Source organism: Musca vetustissima, unplaced genomic scaffold, assembly GCF_032173495.1.
Source record: "Musca vetustissima isolate MV318-11 ecotype Yass unplaced genomic scaffold, APGP_CSIRO_Mvet_v1 utg364732, whole genome shotgun sequence".
In the NCBI taxonomy this organism is placed as follows: Eukaryota; Metazoa; Arthropoda; class Insecta; order Diptera; family Muscidae; genus Musca; species Musca vetustissima.
The window spans coordinates 20,222-47,953 of record NW_026884439.1 but is presented as its reverse complement, the minus strand read 5'-3'; the positions used below and the strand labels follow the sequence as shown (position 1 = coordinate 47,953).

General features: G+C 32.0%; 1 protein-coding gene across 1 annotated transcript; it reads right to left on the bottom strand.

The window, feature by feature from the left end:
* Positions 1-1,190: 1,190 nt before the first annotated feature.
* Positions 1,191-24,188, bottom strand: LOC133331454 (homeobox protein caupolican-like). The gene is made up of 5 exons (XM_061539845.1): positions 24,122-24,188; positions 8,366-8,953; positions 4,598-4,722; positions 3,419-3,786; positions 1,191-2,152 (listed from the first exon to the last, which is right to left on the bottom strand). The coding sequence occupies exons 1-5, from the start codon at positions 24,170-24,172 to the stop codon at positions 1,191-1,193; spliced, it is 2,094 nt and encodes a 697-aa protein (XP_061395829.1). The 5' UTR covers positions 24,173-24,188.
* Positions 24,189-27,732: the final 3,544 nt, after the last annotated feature.

The following is a 27,732-nucleotide window of genomic DNA, read 5'->3' as shown; positions in this document are numbered from 1 at the left end:
GCTATTTCGTCGTGCGTCAGCCTCATTGTTTCAAGTGTTGAATTATTTTAATTTTGTTCGAGGCATTAAATTTTTACTGTGTGTTTATAGCGATCACCTGCAGTTGCAGTATTTCTTTTCCCCCTTTAAGCGTACCCCTGCCGTGTCGAGTGCATATGTTATGGCAAATAATGCAATTAATTAAATATAAATTTGCAGGCAAATAAAATTGCAAACGTTTTTTAGTTGATTCATAATTGTGATGAATGTTTTTGACCAAATTGTCTTGTTTTTTTATTAGTTGTTTTCACTTATGTGTTTGTATATATGTTTTAGTGTTCAATTACATAGCTGTAAATGGAAGTGCTGATAAAGAGGTAAAGAACAAGTCATTAAATTTTTATTTTAGTTTTTTTATGTATTTCATTTTTTTATTTTAGTTTTAACAAACATTTAGTTTTTTTAATGACTACTTATATTAACTATATACAATTAATAGTTATGCTTATATAAATTACATACGTTTGCTTAATCTAAGTGAAGAGATGCACTTATGAGCGCTATTGCAGTTATGTGAAATAATTTGTTTAGTTTCTGTTTTCTTGTTTCTGAGGAATGTCCCATTGGTTAGGGGATATGAAGAAGATAGCAAGCGAAAAACGTTGTAGTTGATAAAGAGAAAAACCCGGTTTCCAAATTTTTGAAACGGATATTCAGATAATAAAACCGGTACTGAATTTACAAATAGCCAATCATTTTGATAATATTTCTCATGTACTTTTCGTTTTTTTTTTAATAGAATAAAGTTCTTCCTTTCAAAGTATTTCCCAATGGAACATTCCCCATCCGCTGTATGAAACTCAATTAAAAAATAACTTATTTTCACATTCTTCTTTTTTTTAGTTTTCTATAACAAGGTAACCAAATGAATTGATATTTTTTTTAATTTCTAAAACAAATTGAATTCTTCAGAAAAATATTCAAATTAAATTTTTTTTCTTCAGTATCATATTATGCTAGAAAAGCTATTTGAATGTTCAATGAAAAAAAAATCATTAAGATAAACCTAAAAGGAATCTTTGCTTATTAATGCTAATAATGTTTTTGTTGCACTTAACCCTTTAGGAATATACGGTTATATTCTCCCCGTTACATCGAGTATCGGGAATTACGAGAGTCAATTCCAATACCTGTTGCCTGATATGCAACAATTATTGCATTTCCAAACCGGTACGAGATGACGTTGAAATATCACTGCCATATGAGGTATTCAAACTGTTATTGGCCGCTGAGGCATAGGCCAAGGAGCTGGGTGGGGTATTGCCCAGTCCATTAATGTTATTCATGGCATGTGTTGTTGTATGTTTCATATTGGGTGGAGTTTGGGGTGGTGTATCTGGTTGAATTTCAGGAAACCCCAAACGCTGCTGCTGTTGTTGTTGCTGCTGCTGGTGATGCATATTCGGATTATTCGTTGAATTGTAGTGTTGCTGATGTAGCGACGTCGGCGCCGATGACATATGCATCATATTCGAGGCAGGTGATACGGAGCTATTCATTTGAGCATAATTAACACTCGAGGGTCCACCATAACCAGCGGCAGGTGGCAAACGACCATAGGGTGAAGCATTGACATAATTACTCATCATCGAAAGTGGGGAATTATTTGTTAATTGATTATTCATGGCTAAGTTATTTGTATAATAGGCAGAAGAAGCTTGAGATTGCTGTTGTTGCTGCTGTGATTGAACACTGTTGAGGTAGCCAGCAGTGGGCGGTGGTGTCTTATTAGCTACTGTATCGGCAACACTCCATATTTTTGGTTTTGTGGCCGGTATTGGTATACCACATTCATCTCGACTAGCATAACCTTGTTGGTGTTGTTGTAGAAGCTGTTGTTGTTGCTGCTGCTGTTGCTGTTGCTGATAATACAGACTTTGTGTATGTGGATTATGGTGACTTTGGTAAGGATGATAGGCATTGGGATGATGTCCAGCTGAAAGCGCTGTACTCTGGCCAACACCACCGTATAATGATGCGGTATTGTAATTTTCCATTTGTCTTGGGGCTGTTAAATTTTCTGGTTTTCTATCATCTTCATCGTCATGCTTTAAATCGTTATGCTTAACATTGTTGCTACTGTGGTCGTTCGACTTAAGTTGATCGGTGTGTTCTGTAAATGGAAAATCAAAGAAAACAGAAAAACGGATATTAGAAATTATTTAAAAACACACACAAAACAAAATAAAAATCTGAAGTCTTCTTATGGTTTGCCGCTAGTCTCTATTTTATCCTTCTATCCGTTTGGCAAGTAGCCCACCCACCCCAGGATATTTTTATTTTCTAGAAAAAACTCTTAAGCTTTCTCTGTCCTATGGTTCATGCTAAGCTCTCTGTCAACTTCCGGTTATTTCTTTGTATTTTTTCAAGAAATGAAAGACGTTTGTGTAACAGAATAAGCAAAAACACACAATTGCCACTTAATTCATTTGCCATCACAAGGTGGTGACTTTAGTTTTAGCCGGATGCTGGTAAATGGTGTGATCCACCCTTTGAAATCAAAAATTGTGGTGGGTGGACATTTAAGAAAATTTATTTACTTTTGTTGGCGTTGAATTTAATTGTTTCATTTCATGCCTGTCTTTAAGATAATACAATAAGTCATTCGGGACAAAAATAAGTTAATTTGTTATTACACGCCGAGAATTTGAAAAAAATCAGTTCCATGAGGAACAAAAAAAAAATAAAACGGGATTTAATTTTCTGACAAACTGAAGGGATAACTTAAAGCCACATCGGTTGGAAAATGAGGGAAATGACACGTCAGAGACCCATATTTCTGTTATCCTCTGAGAACCTAAAATTTCAAAATACTTGCTTTGCGTTAGTAGGGCCTTCAAAACATCTCAATCATTCATATCGGCCCCTTATGCGGGAGTTATGTCAAAACATGAATCGACATTAAAATGTTCTTTCCTTAGAGAAAGCAGAATATCAAATTGAAAGATTGAAAATAGCACTTATTAATTCCTTGAATTTTTTTCATTGAAAAATCTATTTCTGTTTCAAACCTAAAATTTCAAAATACTTTTCATTTCAAAAAATCTTTCAAGCCCCTTAAAAATCCATTAAAATGTTTTCTTTAAAAAGCAGAATATCAAATTGAAAGATTGAAAATAGCACTTATTAATTCCTTGAATTTTTTTCATTGAAAAATCTACGTTTCAAAAGCCATTGAAAATATTTTGATTAAAAAAATCTAAGCCTTAAATGTCCTTGAAAATATTTTTTTTAATATCCAGTGTAAGTGCTTGAAAAAAATCTTTAAAAAATCCACGCTTTATAATTCCTTGAAAACAATCCTTTGTAAATTTTTATAACCTGCCTGTCACTTTTCATTCTCCATAATTATTTATTTTTTCGAAATTATATTATTTACCTTTATGCATTTGTTGGCTACCATATAAAGATGCCGTGGCCGAACTGCCACTTCCCATTTTGTTCATATCGCCAGATTTGTCCATTTCTTTTTCATCATCGGATAACATGGCATCGTCATCATCATCCTCAGTGCGATTCTTTGGTTCCCAGGTCATTTTGTTTTCCTTCTTCAAGCGGCGGCGGGCATTGGCAAACCAAGTGGAGACCTGTGTCAGTGTCATTTTAGTGATGATGGCCAACATGATTTTTTCACCCTTTGTGGGATAGGGATTCTTTTTGTGTTCATTTAACCAGGCCTTTAATGTGGCTGTGGATTCGCGGGTGGCATTTTTGCGTCGGGAGGCCAAGTCATAAGAAGCACCATATCTAAAAATTAAAAAAAAAAAACAAATAAGAAAACATTGAAAAGAGTTAAGTAGAATTTTCCAACACTAAGTACTTTTTTCATGAAGGTTTTTCTCCTAAGGATTTAACAAAAAAATCAAGAAATTTTATTTTATTACCCGCCATCACTTAACACCAAACACTTGTTGATTTGCTTTTATCAGCAAACTAAGAGGATGAACTACGTGAAAGAAAACCCCCCAAAGAAATAAAGTTGGCTAAAGGAAACTCAGCCAACACACAAACATACAAACTGGATTCTATACTGCCAAGAAGCAGTTGTTGTTATGGTAGCATGGTAGCTAACTGAGCTGAATATTTTTGCTGGTTATGTTGTGTGCGGTTCATAATAGCCCAAGGGGAGCAATTCTATTCAATGATAATAATATTTTTTTATATATCTAGGAAAAAGTTGCCATGATTGGCGATCTTAAGAATGCCAAAAAATACATATTTACGTTTAATGTCGTAAGTGTTGGCTTAGCTTCTAACGAACAAAAAAAAAAAAACAATCTCATTTGATTTAGAGTGTGTGCTATGTATTTTGCGTTATGTCTGAGAGAGATAAAATGAAATAAATCAATTTTTTTTAGCTGTAACCCCTCCCTATTTTTATTTATGAGCTGTTAAAAGATTTGTAGCGAGTTTAATAGACAAAATTGATAAGATTTCTTAGCTTGGTTTGGATTTTAATAAACAATTCTCATTTTTTTTTTTTGTTCATTTCTATATAAATATTTTATTTATTTTTATTACGACAATTTGTTTATATAAATTATGACATTTTACTTACCCATATGCAAATGTTGGATCGTATGAATAATAACCGGTTGTTGGTTGCAAACCGGCCGTGGACCATGCCGCTGCTGCTGTCATATCTGAACCGGTGGTTGTTTCTTTGAGGCTATAGGGATTGCCCTGTAAAAAACAAGAAATAATTTTAAAAACAATTGTGGTTAAATAAAATAATAATAAAATTTAAAAATCTCTATCAGATGTCGTCTCTGTAAAACAAAAACTTGGACAAAACTTAACTAAAAACCGAAAAATAATCGGAAGTAATCCTATCAGAGAACGAATATATGCAAGTAAAATAAAATCAGTTGCGAGAGTTTTAGAACAAAAAAACCTCGTAAAATTCGAGTGGGCCTAACTTTGAAGATTTTCTGTAAAAAGGTAATACGGTAAATAGCAAAACATTGTTGTATTACATTTTGTATCCAAATTCAAAATACCTAAATTATGGGGGTGTTTATAATAGAAGGTTTCAATCCCTCTTTGGAAAAGAATTACCAAATTACAAGCACTCAAGTTAAAATTTCAAATAAGACCTTCAGGATACCCAAAGTGTGTCAATATCTTTATGCTATTTCTATTTTCGAATATTTTTTGAATCCACATTCAAAATACCTAAATTATTTGTAGGTACCTATAGCAGAATTTTTTAAATCCACTTTGAGAAGTAAATACTAAATTAGAGACATCCAGGGTGGGTCGGGTGCTTTATATGTGGGCTTTGTTGAAAAATTTTAATCTGTACCGAGCATTATTCTAGAATTCGTTTTGTATCCACATATAAAACACTGAAATTAGTGGTGTTAAATTTTCGATAAGACCTTCAGGATACCGAATGTGAAAACATAAAAACATTAAGAAATATTTGTAAATTATTATAGAATTCAAAAAATCTGAAATGCCAAATTAAAAAGTTCTGTGAAGAAGTTAATTTCCCACCAAGAATCCGAACTGACATAATATAGACAATTCAATTGAATATTAGATTAAGGAACCCAAAATACCTAAAATAGACCGAGTCCTTCATATGGGTGCCCTCGCAAAATATAAAAAGTAAAGAATGTCAACTGGATTTCATATATTTTCAACCATAACACAGTGTTTCAAACTACTTAAATTCTATGGGACCTCCTTATATCGAGACTATGTTAAAATATGGTCCTATATTGAATAAAAAATCAAGTGGTTTTCTAATACTTGAGAAACCGAAATACCAAATTACAGACACTTAGATTGATACTTGTTCTTAGACCTTCTCTTTTGGAAAAAATGACCAAAATCTTTTGACAAACCTGCAACAACTCCGTTGGAATTTGTGAGACAATAAAAAGTCGTCTGTAATGTAATTGGTTCCTTCTCCCTTGAGTCTTGAAAAAAAAAATCGATCAAATAAAAGTTCAACTAAACATTTTAGTCTGTAAGATTCATGATTAAATTGCAAGTAAGTCTGTCTGCCTAACACCCAGTAATAACACTGTAAAATGTTTTACATAAAAACCTTTTAATTTCAGTTTTTTTATTATTGCTATTGGAAATGTTTAACACATGTACGAACAACTCAATAAATGTTGTGCTGTTCAATGGCACCAGTATAACAATAACCAATAATAATAATAATAATATCGACAGCAACAACAATTTAACTTTAGTTAGTCATTGACAACGATTGACATAGTCAAAAGGGAAGAAACAAAAATTGTGGGGTAAGAAATTGGTGGCAAAAAGGAAACTAAAAACGACGTCATACACTCTCTACTTCCGGGCCGTAGTACTATGGTGTTTACAAAAATCGTAAGTTCTTACAAAAAAAAAAATATCAACAACAAAACAATTACACCTCATGCTCCTCCTTTTTTGGCTTTGTTGTAGTTTGCAAACCAACAATGACAACAAAACCGCCACCATTATGCCATGGAATGTTTTTATTTTTATGTTGATGTTTTTTTTTTGCGTTTCGTTTAGAATTTATTTTAAAATATTCAAGCATTGTTCGTTTTGTCTGTGGACGACGATTCTCATGGCATTCCATTTTAGAGAATTTGCAATAACGTCATCGAGACAACGAGACAATAATAAATGCCCAAAAGCTGTGAGCCGGTATATTGTCACGTCAACACCCGAGTATTATAATAATAATACAAACTACACTATCATAACATGAGGTTGTAGTGGCTGTTGTAAATGATGACACCCCTCCAACCAAGTTCTGGCATAGTTGAGGTTGCATCTAACTATCACAATCGAACAGTGATTGAGTTACTTGTTGTTGATACTGAACTAGACCGCACCACCCCCATATATAGTTTGTGTTAGATTTATTATTGACAATATATATATTTTTTTAATTTCTTCTTTTTTCTTCGCCCATAACATCATGTTTTGAAAAATAAATTGATTTTTATTAAAATATGAAAACAAAATTTTTGTTGTTGTTGTTGTTTTTTTCATTTTTTAATGTTCAATGTAATTTCAAATAATCGAAATTGTGTTGTTCAGTAGTATATGAAGATAACAAAGTGTTACTGAGCTCAGATATTTCATTTTCAGTGAGGCTTGACTAAAATTTGAAATTATTTTCTAATATATTTTCACCTAACTGGCGGGAGGTAATCAATATTCGAAATTTATAAAAAAAATGATATGAAAGTAAAAGAGTGATGGTAGAGATAAACCTTTCTGTAAAATAATGAATTTTAATTTTTTTAAATAAAATAATAAATTAAAAAAATGAAAATATCCTTGAGTTTGTCTCGGTCGAACTATTTATATCCCTCACCTCTGCTTACGTCCCTATACTAATATCCCTGGCCATGTCAAAACAAAGTTGTTTATCCTTCAAGACCCCAAAGACCCCTAGTGATTAAGACCATAAAAACGCCAAAAATTGGCGTGTGGGAATATAAAAAACGTAGATCTATATTGAATATTTCCCTATTGAAATTGGGAAAATCGGAGTTAGATATGTAAATGGTGTATGGTTAGCTCCCATATATATTTACGTCCGATTTATTGTAAATGGTACACCAAAGTCCCTACATATACTTTGATTTTCAAGAAATTTGGCACAGCGTACTGAATTGAGTTCAGAATTATATGTGTTAAGTTTCGTGAAAATTGGTTCAGATTTAGATATAGCTCCCATATAAATGGTGCACTAAACTACTAATGTGTGTCCGACTGACTGTTGCGTTTTGATGAAATCTGTGCAGATGCGAAACCCTAAAAAATACAAAAAAAAATTGGTTTATGCTGAAATGTGGACATTTATTCAAAATTTTCTGCAAAATATATTCTACCAACAACCCAAATTTCCAAATAACTGCCACATCAGATCGTCGAAATTTTTACAAGTAGACGGGACCTGTACATTGGGGTCTATGTTAAAACCTGGACCAATATTGAACATTATCCACAAATAATGTGAAATTACAGACACTCGTTAAAACATTTTTAAAAATGCGGCGGTACCCTTTAAGGCAGTTATACAAAAATGTTGACCAAGGAGTATTATCCATGGCAAGGTTTCAAGGCCCTATCCTTAATGTTTAGGGTTCTATCAGGTTTTGAATCTGACGAACAGATAGGCGGACAGAACAGATAGATCAACATAATATTTTATTCCGATCTTTATGGGGTCTCCTTTAATATTTTAAGGATATTACAAACACATGGTGGAGTTTCGGAACCAAAATATATTGTTTGAAATTTTTGGGATCTGTGATATATACATATGCGCTATCATTGCCAAATAACAAATTCAACTTACCAATGGCGTATAGAATGCCGAACTGTCCACACCAATGCTAGGATATGGATTCTGTTCCGTTGATGGATAGGCTGTGCCATAAACGCCAACACTTGCTGCTGTTGGCATTCTCGAATAACTAGACAGCGCTAAACGTGCCGAATCGTATTGACACGAACATACAGTTTGTCCCGATACGGGATCTGTCATAATTGGCCTACCATTTTCACAACAACCCCCACCGCCAACACTACTGCTGCTGCTGCCTGCCCCCATTGCTGCTGAGCCGGCTGCAGAGATCGCTGTTTGTGCAGCATCTGTAAGAGTGGCCGTGCTGGCGATACCGTTATTGCCCACAAGTACTGAACCAGATTGTGTTGGTGGTTGTGATGATGACGGCGGCGGCACACTTCCCGCATTATTGGTGGATGTTTGTGACATGGCACCGGGACTTAAAGGACCATTGCCAGCCGATGATGCCGACGAAGAGGATGAACCTCCCGAGGGACTTAATGAGTTTTCATGTGATCCTCCCGACAGCGGTGAGGGCGCATTGTGTGACATAATTGATGATGATGATGTTTGGCCAACATTGCCGCCGCCAAGTAACTGCAATGAAAACAAACAGACAAACACACTCAGTCAAAAATTATGTATGTATGTGGATCACTCGGTGGAAGAAGAAGAAGTATGCATGAAAAGGAACCAACAAAAAAACAAAAACAAAACAACGTCCAAAAATAAAATATTTATATTGATGGCAGAAAGACAAGACACAGGCGGAATTTTTCAAACAGGTATCTTTGGTCCTACGCTTAACTTAACTTGGTCAAGTATATTTAACCTCATACTTGGCTAGCACACCTACAATCAAACGCATGGTATGTACGTCTTTTTTTCCACTCTGTTTACCTAAGGCAAACAACCCTCTTTTGGTGAGACCCTAAACCAAACGAAAAAGGCATAAAGGTCCAATGTGTATGCCGTTTGTCTGTCCGTCCGTCCGTTCATTTTTGTTCCATCTGTTTTAGTTTGTATTGTTGTGTCTTCTCTTCTTTTCCTTTTTAAAAGTCATTGAAGCAGATTAAGACGATAACTCCAAATGTCAAAATATTTTATTGGCTTTGGCGCAATTTGCGATCCGTTCCATCTATTTTCACTTCATTAATTTTCAATTTATCACTCGTTCAGATTTTCGGATACGTTTGTATCCGCATACGTAAAATTTGCTTATGTGTAGGAAACAATAACAAAAAAACAGTGAGTCCCTGGTTTCGTATCTTCCTCATTCTGGCGATCATTACCTTTGAGCATTTTTCTTTAAAAAATCTGATAGATAGTTTTACTTGGAAAAAGGGTTATGTTTTTAAGACATTTTTTTGTGGGTTGCGTATCATCCGATAGCCTTGAGATTAGGCTTCTTGGCGCTGAACTTTTTTTTAAACAAAAAAAAATTGCTTACATTCTTTGTTAAAGTGCTAATTTTGATTTTCATTTTTTTGTAGATATTCAAACTTGGAAGAAGACATTATTTGAGATATTTACAAATTGACAAAAGAAATTAATAAAATCAAAAAAATCATTCCCATTTTAATTTTATTATTTTCCCAATTATGAATCAAAAAATTTTTCAGTTACGACAAAACGATTCATCCTTGTGATGGCTCCAAACCGCCATTCACATTCATTGGTGGGATCAAATTACCCTCTAGCCTATGTGGCTCCTTTTTTATTATCATTAACTGGCTTAAGGTTATAATTTTTGAAATGGTGATTTCTTTTGATATCTGCAAAGCAACAAGCTAAAATTTCATTTGCCATCGCATAAAGACCGGAAGTCAATATTTATTTCATTTTTATCTTTTTAACATTCCTGGCTTTGTGTTGTTCCTTCCTTACCATTTATGTTCAAAAAAAAAAATAAATCTAATCTTAATTGGCCACATTTCATGAAAGCTTAATGGTTGTGTGGTGATGATGACTATGTTTGTTATGTTTGTCCTGCTTAAAATTATCTTAAGACACAGGATATTAAAATGATAGGATGTTGTTGCATAAACTGGGTTTAAAATAAAACCATAAAAATTTAAAACTTTATTTACACACCCTCTCTCATAGAGTTGATGGTACAAATCTGGAAATTCTCAAAATATATATAATTTAATATTTGGGTTTCTCAGATTATTTCAAATCCCAATAAAAAATTCCACATTTATTTTAGTTCAAATCATGGTACAAAAACTTTGTGGTCTGGCCCCATATTTGTATTTGAAAGACTGTCAATGTTATCTAAATTGCTCTTGTTTTGATTTTGTTTTCAATTCAAATATTAAATTGTTTATAACAACAACGTAAAACAAGTTTCTACAAGAAAAAAAAAACAAAGATTACTTTCAGCCTTATGATAAAGACACATTTACCCTTTTCCGATTAACAATAATTCCCATTATTATTTCATACCAAAAAGGTGTCGATATTGAGGCCACTCCTTGTATTGCCCGTGGATATTTTTGCATTCATTCGTTTTTTATGCGAAATAATAACTGTGTGATTTGTAGTAGTTGGCTGAGACAGCCATTCGATTGCATGCAGGGTTACCATTACCAACCATTCATTTACGGGGCGATGGTGAAACTTGAAATTATTATCATAAAATTGAATAATGATTATTCAATATATTATGCCAATGGTGTTCTAATCTGGTAGTTATGACTTTATAAATGATTTGCCTTGATAATAAATATTATCAGTCCAGAGTTTTAAAATATGATGCTACTGTATTATAAACAGGAATATGATAATAAATAATAATACACTGAGCTAAATTACTATTTTAACATCCATCACAATTCGGCCAATTTCTACAAACCAAAAAGGAAAACCTTCAAATAAATTGTAGAGGTACAATTCTAATCTGCAAACTATTAGCACCCTTATTGCGAAAATGCTTACAAACACAAAGCGTCTATTTCACGCAACACATTGCAATATGAAAATTTCTTGAATTCCCAAACAAACCTCTGAAGGCAAAATAAAATAAAAAAAAATGAATTAAAAACATTTCCACTCCGTAACGTGCCTTGTCTTCATTTCTGCAATCATAATACTGTCATAGCCATAAGTACTACCAATTTATACGCATTATAAACAGCCTCCTCTAGACATTCTTTTGTCGTGGTGTCCACAATTCTTTTGTTTGTAGGAAATATTGCGAATTTTTTGTTTGTGTGTTTATTTTTTTATAATAAAACCTGGCGTCTGATGCCACCAATAAAAGTTTATTCTTTTATTGTTGGTGTTATTGTTTTCCTTTTTTCTTCTTTTCATATGGCCTTATTAAAAGTCCTTAAACAGGCTTAAGGTAAAAACTAAACGCCGCTAACTTTGTCCAAATATAGAGAGGGAGAGAGAAAAAATACAAAAAAAGAATTTGGCATCTTGGTCTCCATTGGCTTTATTAAGCACCTTAAGTAGGTTAAGAAAAAATAAAACTGAACTGGGAGTGAAGTAAACTAACGAGGGTGGTATAAAAAAATTGGAATGAGGTGTAAGTATACGAAGAATACAAAAATGAATGTTAACCTGCAAGGAGACGGACCCTACACTACTCTACAAGAAGTGCTCTTAGGATCACAACTTATTGGATTCGAACATAATACATGATCCTCTGGACTAAAATTTGGGTCCTTCGTTCAGACGTGGCATCGGAATGAAACCAGACGAGACAAAATATAGAAATCTTTTTTAAATAATATTTTTTATGCCTATTTCAAGGCGTTGATTTTTTTAAATAATATCTTTAAGTACTATTTCAAGACGTGGATTTTTTTAAAGAATATTTTTAAGGACTATTTCAAGGCTTGAATTTTTTACCGAATATTTGTTATGACTGTTTCAAGGCGTGGAATTTTTAAAGAACATTTTTATGACTTTTTCAAGGCGTAGATTTTAACGAATATTTTTTATGACTATTTCAAGATGTGGATTTTTTAAGAAATATTTTTAAGGACTATTTCAATGCGTGGATTTTTTAACGAATATTTTTTATGACTGTTTAAAGGCGTGGATTTTTTAACGAATATTTTTATGACTTTTTCAAGGCGTGAATTTTTAAAGGAATATATTTTATGACTATTTCAAGACGTGGATTTTAAAAAAAAAATTAAAAGGACTATTTCGAGGCGTGGAATTTTTAAAACAAATTTTAAAGGACTATTTCGAGGCGTGTTTTTTTTTACGAATATTTAAAGGACTATTTCGAGGCGTGGATTTTTTTACGAATATTTAAAGGACTATTTCGAGGCGTGGATTTTTTACGAATATTTAAAGGACTATTTCGAGGGTAAATTTAATTACGAATATTTAAAGGACTATTTCGAGGCGTGGATTTTTTTACGAATATTTAAAGGACCATTTCATGGCAAGTATATCAAGGCGTGGATTTTTTACGAATATTTAAAGGACTATTTCATGGCATGTATATCAAAGCGTGGATTTTTTTAATAAAAAAGTGACTGTTTCAAGGCGCGAATTTTTTAAGGGAACCTCACCCCCCATTCTCCATTTTAATTTTTCAAGATTTTCAATGGGCTGATAAATGAATACAAATGCTTGTTAAGGTTTGTAACTTTGCACATATATTTAAAAGAGAAGAAAAATAATTTACAAAACATTTTTCTTATTGTTTTGTTGTTTTTTTTTTTTTTTTTTTTTTTTTTTTTTGTAATTAAAGACAAATCCTTATTTTTGATGGCGGGCATGATAACTCCTCACTGGAACATCGGAATCCGAAAATTCCAACGGTGTTAGAAAGAGTACATGTCTGGCTCTCGTATGAACTAGGATTAGTGACTTCGCTCTAAAATTAACAAAATGGTGGACCTTTGAAAAAATATTTTTGGAAAATCGCCGATTTTTTACCAAAAACCAAGTTAAAAAATAAGGAAGTTCTTCGCCGATTGGCTTTGTCCTAGCTCATACGAGAGCTATACACTCCCAGAGAAACGTTGCAAAATTTGGAACCGATTGGATTATTAGTTTTTGAGTTATCGTGTCCGCCATTCGCAAAAAAATGTTTAGAGAAAAACGCGTTTAAAGTTTGAGAAGCCCTTCAGCCGTCACTTGATGCTGACACAATAAATCGGCTATATCTTCAAGAGTTCTTGAGATTTTCACTTGAAATTTTGTAGAGACATTCTTTAATCAGTGTAGATTCGAATTATATCAACAAAAATTTTGACCCCGAGAATGGGTGGGGGTCCCCTTAAAGAATATTTTAATGACTATTTCATGGCGTGGATTTTTTGAAAAAAAATTTTCGGAAGACCAAAACAGAGGTTAGTTTTTTTTAAGAATATTTTTTGAAGGGCCAAAACAAAGGTTGGATTTGTTTAAAAATATTTTTTTTAAGATTTTTGGATTTTTAAAGAATATTTTTCGGGACCAAAACAAAGCTTGGGTTTATTAATAATATTTTTTGCGGGACCAAAACGAATCGTAGATTTTTTAAGAATATTTTTTTGAGGGACCGAAACTAAGCTTGGATTTTTAAAGATTATTTTTGCGGGACCAAAACAAAGCTGAGATTTTTTAGTGAATAATATTTCGTGTTTATAACTTCGAAGGTTTTCAAAAATGTTGTTTTAAATTTCAGTAGCCCACCTTGTATTCCCTGTACCTATTCATTTTTCACTTCATACCTCTTTAATATTACCAAAAAATTATATCATCCAAATTTATTAAATTCCCCCTCTTTTTAGATGGTATAATATTCGAAAAACCCTACACATTGCTAAAAAAAACACAAAACCGAATAAAAAACTTCTTCGCAAAGTCTGCCAAAAAATGGCAAGAAACGTTCCAAACAAAACTAATAATATTTTCATGCACACATTCCATAATTGATTTATGAATTTTTAATGCAAAATTGTTTTTGCTGCTACCACTACGTCTGCTGGCGGATTCTGAATGGATGCAAAGCAACAGCAAAAAAACAAAACAGGAGACTGTATAGAAAACGTAACTAAACGAACGCATCGGAGGCAACAAAAAATCGCGCGCACACACATAATAACCAGCAATTATAAACAATGACATGTATGGCATGATAATATTAACAACAACTACTACAAAAACATCAATGAAAAGGGACTTCTTGCAACCGATGATGTTGGTGGTATTGTTGTTCTTGTTCTCGCTGGATTGTGTATAATGTGATTGTCTCCTTCTTAAAGTGCCACCATCATGAGCAATGTGGGCTTAAATATCAAAATAGCTTGGCATTGTGCATTGCTGCCTGGCATCAGCATCGGCAGCAGCAGCAGGAGTAGCGACCACGGCACCTAACCATTTGGACAGTTGTTCGCTTCCTGTGTAAAATATTTTGACTGGAGTTAACTTGGCTGTTATCATACGGCGACTAACAATGGTAATGTGAGAATATGTGTGTTGTTCATAATAATACTGCCACTTTGGTACTACTTCTGTGTGATTGTTTTTTGTGGATTTTTTATTTTTTTTCCTATTTTTTTTCTTTACAGTGTGTTATCATCATATGGTTTTTCTTGCTTTGGTTTTGGGCTTTTGGTTTGTTCTTTTTTATTTTCGTTATTTTTTTTTATTTGCTGTGGTTTTGGTTTTGTTACGCATTGACCTCCATGTTTCTCGTCAATAAAGTGCTTGTGGCTTTATTTTCGGATTTCTCTTTGTTGTTGGGTTTTTTGTTGCTGTTTTTTTTTTTTTTTTTTTTTGCAACGTGTGTAGGAGACCTTTGTTGAGCGAGCATGGTCTTGCGATTCTTCTGTAAGAGTCCCTTTTAAAGTCATTTAATATTTGTGTCATTAAATTCCATATTTTGATTCATAAAAATTGACAAACCAAAAAAAGTGCAACAGAACAACAACATCATACGAAATGTAGGTATGCAGTTATGTCTACATAAATGCAAAAGGCCCTGAAGTAACCTAATGCAATTTTTGCTGTAGTTGACTTTTTTTGTGACTTTAATTTTGTATAAAGGTGACCAGAAATTTAAAAAATAAAAAAAAATGTTTAAAAACAAAAGAAGTTAATATGTCTTTAAATTCGGCGGGTTGTAATTTTATATCGTCCAAATATATAAAATATGTAGGAACTTATTTATATGGGAGTATAATTCAAGACATGTACCTCCTTTGTAAATTGTAAGTCAGAAGTAATTTTTTAATCCTCTGAGAATATGAGTTAATATGTCTTTAAATTCGGCGGGGTTGTAATTTTATATCGACCAAATATATAAAATAGGTAGGAACTTATTTATATGGGAGTATAATTCAAGACATGTAACTCCTTTGTAAATTGTAAGTCAGAAGTATTTTTTTAATCCTCTGAGAATATGAAAAACAGTTTAGAAAAATTCGTTTAGGAACCTTAACCTTCTGCAAGTTGGTCTAGACATCCTTTAAAAAAACATAGACCGAAAAGTCCCGAAATTGTCACAGAACCTTTAAATGTGCGCTATAACAAGCTCGTCAATTTTTTTAAAACTAAAATAAAACTTATGCCGAAAAGTCTCGAAATTGGGGCAGGACTTTTATCCCTTTTAAATCCAAATACATCAATAATTTTAGAAAATACAAAACCATACTTTTAGGTTTGGAAATTCGTCAAGGAACTTCGACATTCTGCATGTGGGTCTAGTGCTATAACAAACCTTATTTATTTTTCATTTTTAAACAAAATAAAAGACGTAAAATAACTTAGACTCCTGAAATGGGACAGGATGTCACAATTTTTGTTAAGAAAATAAAAAATCGTTTTTTTTTTATTTGAATTTTTTGATCATTTTGAAAGTGATTTTAAGTGATTATTTATACTCTTTCGAGTCGAGCTTGATGATCTAAATTTTGCAATGAAAAGGAAAGCCAGGAGAAGAACCTACGTACCCACCATTATGCGACGCGTTTCGCCGTTGGTTAAGCGGCTCATCAGGCATATTGGGCTATGTGGCTTTACAAAGGTCGTACGTTGATAACTTGTACCCGCCCTGATGCGAAACTTGCATATGCGAATTAAATTCAAATTTGTCAAAGTTCGACATTTGTCTTCATTCTAGGAACAGTCCTTTTGAAAGCAGATTTTTGTTGTAGCGATGGATAATTAATCCACACACCTAAAATTGCTTCCATGGTATACACATGTTTTTGTGCAACCGTTCTGGAAGTGTGTTGATGGCTCAGAACGTTAAGTGGTCTTGGCAACAAAATCTGTAAAAAAAAAAACTTTGATCGGAAAGTACCGAAATTGGGGAAGGGACTTTATCCCTTTCAGATCCAAATAAATTAATAATTTGTCTGATGTTTTTGTAAAAAAAAAAGTTGAAACATGAGCCCCTAGTTTGTTTTTATTTTCTATATTCTAAGAGGATAACAAAGCAATTCTAAACCAAAAGAAAAAAATTATAAACAGGCCCATGCTCATGTTTATACTAACTTCTCTTAAAAATTGTCAGATCTCACAATTGATTAAGTTTTTTTTTATTTTATTTATTATTCGTAAAAACAAAATCAAATCCTTGAAAGAACAGAGACTGACAATTTTAGAATGATACATTTTTATAACATTATGCTTTTTTTTTTAAATTAATAGAGCACCATTATAAAATAAACCATTCATCTTACACCAATTAAAAATTTAATTTTATTCAAGATGAAATTACCACAACTTGCATGACTTCTCAACCAATTATATATAAACTATGTGATTTCTGGCCATGCCAACACCTTATAATAATTAAAATAAAAAATAAACAGAGTGGGGGATCATATCTCTTGAAAATGTCAACGTAGTATAGATCAAGCAGTTAAGTACATCTAAAACTTAATTGGGATCTACGAACTGGTTTCATCATAATTTGCATTGAAACTAAAATCTGCCATTCCTTTTGAAGATCCGCCAAATTTTCCTTCCTTTCACAAAAAATTTTTGGTGTTAACATTTATCACCAATACTGGTCACCTTATTTATGATGGCCTTTGTTATTTTTTGCCTAAACACCACACAATAAGTTAGCCAACCAGCCGAACTGCGAATAAACCACAATATACACTTTTATGTTGTTGTTGTTGTTGTTAGTATTTGTTTTATGTGTGCGAACATTTTCGTGCTCACAAACATAAATCATAAAATTAATAACCGTAAAGTGACAGCTTCGAAGAGCTTTTTCCCTTACATATAGTACATATTTAGCTTGCTTAGATAGTTACTCTTAGCAAGCAGCATATTGAAGAGATTTTCAAAGGGTTGGGGGGAAACATTTTATTTTCAAACTAGCGGTCTTTCAATGTTAGACGGATGACTGAACTCCATGTGTTTGACTCCACAATTATTATTGCCAGTGTGCAATGTTGCTGCTGCTTACCCATTACAATTTGCACTCTATTTTGAAAAGAAGCTGTTCGTTCTTAATTCTTTGGCTTTTTATTTACATGTTCATTGTAAGTGAAATTGTAATGTTAAGTATGTAAGTATGTATGTATGATCATCTGCATGATAATAATGTTATTGTTTATGATGATGACTTTGTTGTCGGTTTTGGATGCATTCTTGTTCTTTCCGATATGTATCACGATAAATATCATACGAATTGTTTAACAATAAACGGTTGTTAAGTTTTGAAAACAATAATACAGTTGTTGTTTTACAGATGGTTCACGCAGAAGGGGAAGGCCTCAAATTAGATGGAAAATCAAAGGGAAGAACTTCGCGTAAGATGACACGTTTGGAAATCTTTTTAAGCTCGGTTTATTGAACAAATGTTCTGTGAAAAGCCAGCTAAGTAAGTAAGAGGCAGGGGTATTGCTATTTTTTTTTAGGTTCTGCCCTGTGTCCCAGAAAGTTTCACGTGACTCCATAATAGACAAGACGGTAAGGGAATTTTTGACGGTAGGGACATTTTCTACTGACATTTTGCCCAACCAATTATAAAAGTGGCTGCCCTGTGTCCCTGAACGTCTCACGTGGCTCCATAATAGACAAGAAAATGGGGAAATTTTGCCCCTAAAAAGAAAAATAAACGTCCAATTACACCATAAAAAACATTAATCATCTATTCACCATAATTGTTGATCCAAGCTCATTTTCGAAAAAGCAAGATCTAATTATACCGCCGGACACCAAACTTCCACACTTTGATGATGGAAAGGCTTCTCAAAATAAATCTTGGGATCTACGAATAGAAGTGGCAATTTTTTTAGTGACGTAGACACTGAGTTCAAATTTGGGTCATAACTCATAATGATTTTTCGATGAAATTCCGAATATGACTAAAAAGATGTCAATGACGATGCTCGTCCTTGTCGAACGAGCACGTCAGGTTACATTGAATACATTAAAGCAGTGAAGACGAATTACAAATACATTAAAGCATTAAAGCAGTGAATAAAATGATTTTGGAAAATTGCCGAATAAGTATCAAAGATGCCTGCCAAACGATTCAGATTTTTCCAAAATTGCCAAATTTAGAGCAAAAACAACCTGGCATGGACATTGCTCAAAGGGTTTTGAGACCAAAGCCCAATTATTCCAATGAAAAAATTGAGAAGAACCAAAAACGAAAAATTAACGTCAAATTCAGTCAAATGTGAACTTTTTGTACAGGTTTTACATCGATGGCGCACATAATTTTATAAAAACCAATAATCGATGCCTCCAGCTCACCGTTATCATGCCTCAAACGTCATATTCACTGGACTTGATCAATGTGATTTTTTTTTTCTCTTCCTAAAACTGTGGCCATAGATGAAATGAAAGCATTTTAGCTCAATTGCGTAGATAGAGGAAAAATTGAGACAGGTTATACCAAGAAGCGCGTTTCATAAAAATTTCGAGGATTGAAAAAAGCACCTGACCATAGTACATTAATTCCGAGGGGTATTACTTCAATAATTATTGATGAATAAATAATTTTTGAAAAAATTATTTTTCGATTTGAACTCGTAAAAATGCCGCCAAAGTATTTTCATGGTCCTAGGCACATTTTCCAGCCGCTGTGAATGGAATATGATATTCCGGGTTATTAATGGTCCAAGAATAAAATCTTCTTCATATGGGATATTTCTCTTAATATTTACCCTTTATTTTGTGACACTTATTTTACCACCCATTCTTCTAAGTAATATTTTAAAAAAAATGCCCTCGTTTTAAAACAATAATGTTAGGTACTTAATAAATCCCGAAACATTAGTGTTTTAATTCCGTGGGGTATTGATTTAAAGGGGACACAAAAAATTGAAATAACTACATTTTTTCGATCTGAACTCGTAAAAATTTCCGCCATATTTGATGTATTTTCATGGTCCTAGGAACATTTTCCAGACGCAGTGACTGTAATTTAGGATTCCGAGTTCTGGTGGGCCAATAACAATATGTTCTTCACATGGGATATTTCTTTTATTTTTACTCTTTATTTTGCTCACTTATTTCATTACCCATGTTGATGAATAAATACTTTTTGGAAAAAATTAAAATAACTATAATTTTTCGATCTGAACTCGTAAAATTTCCGCCATATTTGATGTATTTTATGGAAAAAATTTTCCAGAATGACTATAATTTTTCGATTCTGAACTTGGTGGAAATATGTTCTTCACATGGGATATTTCTTTTATTTTTACCCTTTATTTTGCTACACTTATTTTATTACCCATGTATATATTTGACTGCTTCTAAGTATGTACTTGTATTTCTATATATGCATTTACTTATATTAAATTTTTCTTTAAAATAGAAATCAAAAGGTTTTGCCTCATAAATATTTGCCAAGAGTGTGGCAATATCCGTTGTTAACACATTCGGTAGTTGTTGTTTCCACATAATAATGAAAACAAACAATTTTTTGCAAAAAAATAAAAATAGAAGAAAAAAAACTAAAAAATGTTTTCACATCATTGCGTATTTGAAAAATAAAATTCTTGCTAATTGGTTTTTGATCTTAAACCGCTGTGTAGTAGAAAAAAAAAAATAAAAAAACAAACAAATTCCTAGAAACAACCTAGACTGAGGCCAGCGAATATGCAACAATAAAACTATGGGCATACAACTAATGCCAATGTTGAACACAATAATTGAACTAGAAAATATTTTTCATTTAAATTTAAAAAAAATATATATATATATTATAATTTCTGCGTTTTTATTATTTAAAGATCAATGTCTTAAATTTCACACAATAGCCATTTCACTACCCCGCCTTTAGCACCAATTATTTATGCATAAAGGAAATGTAGTTTAATTTAAGGCCATTATATTTTCGAAAGCAATGAAGAACAAAACGTCTTGAATACCTTCCAATTTATAATGGAGCATTATTATTATTAACATACATATAACAACCACTTTGACTAGTTATTTTAGTTGTTGTGTATTGTCTTGTGGTGTATGATGCACTACAGCACACACACACATTTTGCTGTGACCACTCCAAGTTTTGTTAGACCTAATGTCTGGTTATCCTGCTTATATGAAAATGTCTGAGTTTTAAACTGATTTTATAATAATTATATTTTGCCTCCCCATGGCTCTTACACGAACACAGACACATACGTACACACACACAAACATACATTCTCGTTTTCGCCAGTTAAGAACACTGATTCCTGTGAATTCTGTGAAAATGTCTGTATGTAAAAGGTTTTGTGTCAAAGTAACCGTTATGTGAACAACAAAAGACGTTTACGAATAAATTTAAGTATATGGACAAGTGGTTGGACGTGTTAAGGTCTTAAGGAAAAAGGCGACTGTGAATTCTTTGATGAAGGAGGGAATTAACCTTGTTTAAATATATATACAATTAAATATAAATAAAATTAAAAAAATAGAAGTTTTTAAATAGTTAATTTACAATATATTTCTCTAATTATCTAACACACCTCCATCTATGTAACTTACATCCTATACATATAAAGTGTATGCATATACACATGTGTATGTACATATATGGCTACTTAAGGGCATTTATCACAAAAATGCTTGTAAGTATCCTTTTTGTGAAATTATAATTTAGATGTTTCGTTCCCTGGGTTGGTTAGCTTCTATTGTCTTATAATAACATACATATCTATATATCTGTAATATGTACATACACATAATATAGCTGTGTTGTCTCTCTGTACAAACCAACATCAAACAGTATACAATTATATTAACGTCCTTTGTAATAGTTGCTTGCTTGCTGCACTTGCCACCGGCAATATGTTAAAATATGCCGGTAAAATGTGCATCTATGTTTGTATATGTATATATATGTGTTTTCGAAAAGGAAATATAATTTTACAAAACGTGTACATCAAATGCCTTTTGTGGGAAAGATGTGTGTGTGTGTGTGCATATTTATGTATGCATACATTTTATAAGGAATAGAAATTATTTTTGTGCATACGAAACACTTGCGCAAATGATGTATGCACATATGTATGAAGGAATGTAATTTTTTCATTATTTGAAGTGTTGAAACTTAAAGAAGTGTTATGAATATTTAATATGGCTTAAATTGGTGTCTATACACCAAAAAACGGGGAAAAATAGAATAATTGGATAATTTATTTAAAAAAAATATATAAACAATATTTTTGACAAGATTTTGGTGTAAATATTAAATCTAATGGTGGGTACGTAGGTTTTTCTCCTGGCTTTCCTTTTCATTGCAAAACATAGACACAAATTATATAAAAGATTACTTTCAAGATTTTGATGTGAATATTAAATCTAATGTTGCGCAAAAACATGTGTATGCCATGGAAGCAATTGTAGGTGTGTGGATTAATTATCCATCGCTACAACAAAAATCTGCTTTGAAAAGGACTGTTCCTAGAATTGAAGACAAATGTCGAACTTTGACAAATTTGAATTTAATTCGCATATGCAAGTTTCGCATCAGGGCGGAATAAATACATGTTATAAACATACGACCTTTGTAAAGCCCAATATGCCTGATGAGCCGCTTAACCAACGGCGAAACGCGTCGCATAATGGTGGGTACTTAGGTTCTTCTCCTGGCTTTCCTTTTCATTGCAAATGTGACGGATTTTTTTATATAAAAATAATTTTAAGCACTCACTAGGGGTTTTCTCGTTCACATGGGAATCGCCCATATTGGTGGTGCAGTTACCCTTTGGCAAAAACTCACGAAAAAAACACAACAATTCGCTGGAAATTCATCGATATCTGAATGATCAAAAATTGTATTTTGTATTGAAAGAAGATCTGAAGAACATAACAAAGAATTTTCCGAAATGTAATTGAACAAAAATTGGAAGATCTGAACAAGATCACAAAAAAATATTTTTTTAAGTGGGAGTGATAACAAATGGACAATATGGACAAATCGAACATTGAGATACTTTTTAAGCAAATCCAATTAATTTTTCGCACAATACAATATTTAAGAATTCTAAAAAACTTTGTTCCCATTCACAATTCTTTTTTATATTTTTTGGAAAAAGAGTTTTGAAATTGAGGATTTTTTTCCCAAAATAATATTACGTATTTTGAGAGTTTTTATAAAATTCGAATTGTGCATATAATGAAATATATCTAAAATGTGTATTATCTTTCCTTTTAAAATATATATAAAATATATCTACAAATGTATTGCGTTTTAAAATGTGCACGACATGTTTGGCGAATTTGTTTTTCCGGGGAATATTTTGATGATATTTTATAATTTAATATCGTAACATATTTTCTAGAAATTACATTTATGCCAACATTTTCCTTTTTATAAAATTTCCATTTGATGAAATGTCCATCCCAAATAAATTATAGATCCTTAATATAAAAATATATGTCAGCTTTGTAATAATTACCAGCGTATGTGAGTTTCATGTACCCAGCAAACTGGGCAAAATTGCAAAATCTAATGATTTTGGAGAATCAAGCTCATAAAAATCTTCCTAGGAATTTTTATATAGAATTTGAAAAAAAGTGTTTTAACTAAAATTATAACACTTTTTGTCAAGGAATGTAATAAAACTAAATTCTATATACAATATATCTAATTAAAAGATATGCGAACTTCGGAAAATTTTCACAGAAGTAGCTTTTGATATTGTTGAAGATATTTCAAATCCTTTTCTTCAAAGTTAGAACTTAGCCGGTTATTTTTCTTTTGAAACTTGAAAAATTGTATTAATTACATTGGAAATGAACCCAACAAACTGGGAAAAAATTTAAAAACTTAACACTTTTTATCAAAGATTTTAATAAAAATAAATTCTAGATGCACTATATTTAAATAAAAGCTAAGCGAACATCTGCACAGAAGTAGCCTCTAATATTGTAGAAGAAGAAGAAGATTACCTATATAAAATATTTTTGGCATATGCCGAACTCACAAGCGCTTTTTTTTGAAGTTTGAAAAAGAATTTGAATTATCTTGGAAATGAGACCCAACTATTGAAAACTATTTAACACATTTTGTCCAAAAAATTTAAAAAATAACTTCTGCATACATTATCTCTAACTAAAAGCTATGCTAACATCTGGTATATAATATTGTTGAAGATAATTCAAACTCCTTAATAATATTTTTTATCATTAGGATTATACACAGAAGATGAGGACTACTGGCTTATGCCGAACTTAACCGGCTGATATTTTTTATTGTTCTTTATTAACGATTTTTTTTTTTTTTTCAAAAAATAACTAACATTTCAGAATACCCTTCAAACATAATTTCTATGTGTTTTAAAATAATTTAAATGCTATGTAATTATTTGCGGTTTAAAAAAAAAATTAACATACCTGATTAGCCGTCGGATAAGAGCCATATCCAAATTGTGTGTATGCAGCCATGTTTGTTGACAAATTTATTATTTCGTTGTTGTTGTATTAAGTAAATTATTTTATTTATTTGACAAAAAATCCAATTTGTATTTTATAATAATAATTTGAAACACAATTTTATTATGTGAAATTTTTTGACACCAAAAAATCGTTTTTTATGGAGTTTCCTTTTTTTTTTGTAATCCTTTTTTCCAGGAAGTTTGTTTATATTTTTTTGCTGTTGTTAACTCCTTTGTTGGATTTTGATGCTGAAAGATTTTCGTTTTTTTTCTTCTTTCTGGTTTTGTTTTTTTATACTTTTTATTCACTGTTAACGGATATTTCAAACAACCGGCAACATATCCAACAACAAAATGTAAAAAGACACAACTAACGAGAATCCGTTGCAAAACAAAAACAATTGTCAAGTGTCTTTATAGCATTTTTGTTCGGGTTTTAACAGCATTAAGAGATCCGTAACATTTAACCCCTCAAGCTTTTTTGTTGTCGACAATCAAATATCTCCGTTGTGAGGATAAGTAGAGCCGGGGACAAACAAAAAATGTGAAATGGCACAAAGTTAATAATGGTGTGGATGGGGTGGTGTTGTGGGCTTTATGGGATGGATGGCACACACACACACAAACGTTTGCAGGCAACAGCTACGGGCCAACGAAAAAATATAACAATTTTTGTTACAACCGTTAAGAGTTTGTATTTCGAACCTTTGACTTGTGAATGTGTGGAGTTGGAGTGATTCAAACACTTAATGGGGTCGCTGAAGTTCACAAAAAAATAATTTCACAGTGTTTTTTGTTTGTTTTTATTTTTAGCAAGTTTTATTTTGGTTTAGAATATGCCGTTTTTTCTTCTTTTTTAATTTAGGAATTGCTTAACAGTTTTGTATTTAAATCCGTGAATTTGTTTTTTTATTTTGTTATTGTTTTTAATTTTTCTCTCCTTTGTCTTTCTATAAGTTTTGAATTTTTGTTTTTAATTCTTAATTCCAATTGTATCCGAACACGAGAATATTTTTTGTTGTTGTTGTCTTATAAACTCATTGACAAAAATTTATTCCGTTCTGTCTCGTGTGTCGGACCGATGCGTACTTATTCACGTTCGAACATAAACTGGTTGTATGCCGAGTATTTTGAACAAAAAATTTGTTTGAATATCCCAGCCGAGGTAGACCTTTGTTGATGGCTGTGTGTGAGTGTGTGTGTTTATGTTTTTCGGTTTGCTTGGGTGTTTTCGTCGATGTTGTTGCTGTTGTCCGATAATGACTCAAATACACGCAATACCAAATACACAAGTGAAACAACCACTTGAAATCCAAACAAGCAAAAGGTTTTGTCAACACAACACAATACAGCACCAGTACGAAAGACAGAGACAACAATAACATGAAGGGGACAAACGAACACACAACCAAACCAACTAGTTGTTAATACGATTATAAAATATGTCTGTCCACGATTGAATGGTAACTCGCTACTTTTGTTCTCGCAATCGTTGTTCTCTGCCATTAACATTCTCTTGCTCATTTCCCCATACGAAAATGCAACATATATACTGATAACGAGTAAATTTTGAGAGAATTGTCAATTTACTCGTTGCATTTATGGAAAATAGCAACAACAAACGAATATTCCACATTTCCCCTTAATTGTATGCACTCTGCTACACTGCTATACTTCCAGTCCATTGGAAATGTCATTATGGCATTTTTCTTTGTAATTTTTTTGGCTTCTCAAAACCACAGACTTGAAGATGGTGGTGTTGCTGTTCGTTGCTGCCTCCTACTCTAACCTTAGGTGATATTGTATTGTAACATTCTGAAAAGGTGTGTAAAAAAAGTAAAAAAAAATCAATATTGAATGCCATTTCTCCTTTATAATTATTTCCGTAAATGGCCTGACTTAGTTTTATCATTTCCAGGTGTGGTTGTATTTGGTAAATCATTCGTTTAGTTTTCTGTTGGTTATTGTACACGCCTTCTTATTTGGCCGCTGTTTCGATTTGAAAGAACTTAAAATATTTCAATATTTTTAGTTTATTTCCACAAAATTCATTTATAGAAAACAAAAAAAAAAAAACAAATTAACGAGGCTGAAGGTATAGATCTCTGTGGAGCCTATTTTGGCATTAGCTAATTGAATATTAAAATGTTAATAAAAGAATGAAAGAAAATAAAAATGTTAAAATCTTTTAAGACACAAGAATTATATTAGAAAATTTCTGTGAAATCCATTATATTGTGATTGCTATATTTCAACAACAGAAGGGATTCGATTGACGAAAGTAGTATGCATAAATATTATGAAAACATAAGTAGATTTAAAAAACCACGTAATTGTTATAAAACAGAATTTTGTAATGCCTTTAATTGAATGATACATTTAGTTTTTGACTTTTTCGAAAAATTAGGAGGAAATTATACATACATATGTTTAATTTTATGTAGGAAACCCCTCAATCCCCAATTTAATTTTTCAAGATTTTCAATGGGCTGGTAAATCAATACCAATGCTTGTTAATATTTGTAACTTTACACATATATATTTGAAGATTTAAAAGAGATGAAAAATAATGTACAAACATTTTTTGTTATTGTTTTGTTGTTGTTTTTTGTAATTAAAGAAAAGTCCTTATTTTTGATGGCGGGCATGATAACTCCGAAAATTCCAACGGTGTTAGAAAGAGCACATGTCTGTCTCTCGTATAAACTAGGATTATTGACTTCTCTCCAAAATTAACAAAATGGTGGACCTTTGAAAAAAATATTTTTGAAAATCGCCGATTTTTTACCCAAAAACCAAGTTAAAAAATAAGGAAGATCTTCACCGATTGGCTTTATCCTAGTTCATACGATAGCTATACACTCACAGAGAAACGTGTAAAAATTTGGAATCGATTGGGTCATTAGTTTTTGAGTTATCGTGCCCGCCATTCACAAAAGAGAAAAACGCGTTTAAAGTTTGAGAAGCCCTTTAGCCGTCACTTGATGCTGACACAATAAATCGGCTATATCTTCAAGAGTTCTGGAGATTTTCTCTTGAAATTTTGTAGGGACATTCTTGAATTAGTGTAGATTCGAATTAAATCAAAAAAATTTTTGACCCAGAGAATGGGGGGTGTCCCCTTAAAAAATATAACTCAATTTAGGTTATTTCAAATTGTCGGCAATTTAAGTGAATTTTTCCCATTAAATTTTATTAAGGTTCATCTGTTTCGAAATTTTGCCTATTTTATTATCTTGGTCCAATAAACAATATATAATAAATAAAAATATATATTTGCTTGATTTGATTATAATTGAATATTAATTTATATTAAATGTCATTAAAGAAGTTGTTACCTATATTATATGAAAAAGCGATAATTTTTATTAAATAATTTAATTTATAAAACGTATTGCCGACTTTAGTAAACTCGTGTGAATAATTGAATGACATCAAAAAATCCATTGTAATTTTTTTTATTATTCCCAATTTGAAGCTAATATTTATTAATAACTAGCGGGCTCGGCGAACGTTGTCTTGAATAGCAATAATGTGGATGTATAATTCACATAACGATAACCCAATATC

What these genes read in the sequence shown, in the direction of transcription:
- LOC133331454 (XM_061539845.1), bottom strand. Translation starts at nt 24,172, where the DNA reads ATGGCTGCATACACACAATTTGGATATGGCTCTTATCCGACGGCTAAT. An exon ending in CGGCATTCTATACGCCATTG is followed by an intron (nt 4,723 to 8,365) that starts GTAAGTTGAATT and finishes TGTTTTTTACAG; the next exon opens with GGCAATCCCTATAGCCTCAA. An exon ending in GATCCAACATTTGCATATGG is followed by an intron (nt 3,787 to 4,597) that starts GTAAGTAAAATG and finishes TTTAATTTTTAG; the next exon opens with ATATGGTGCTTCTTATGACT.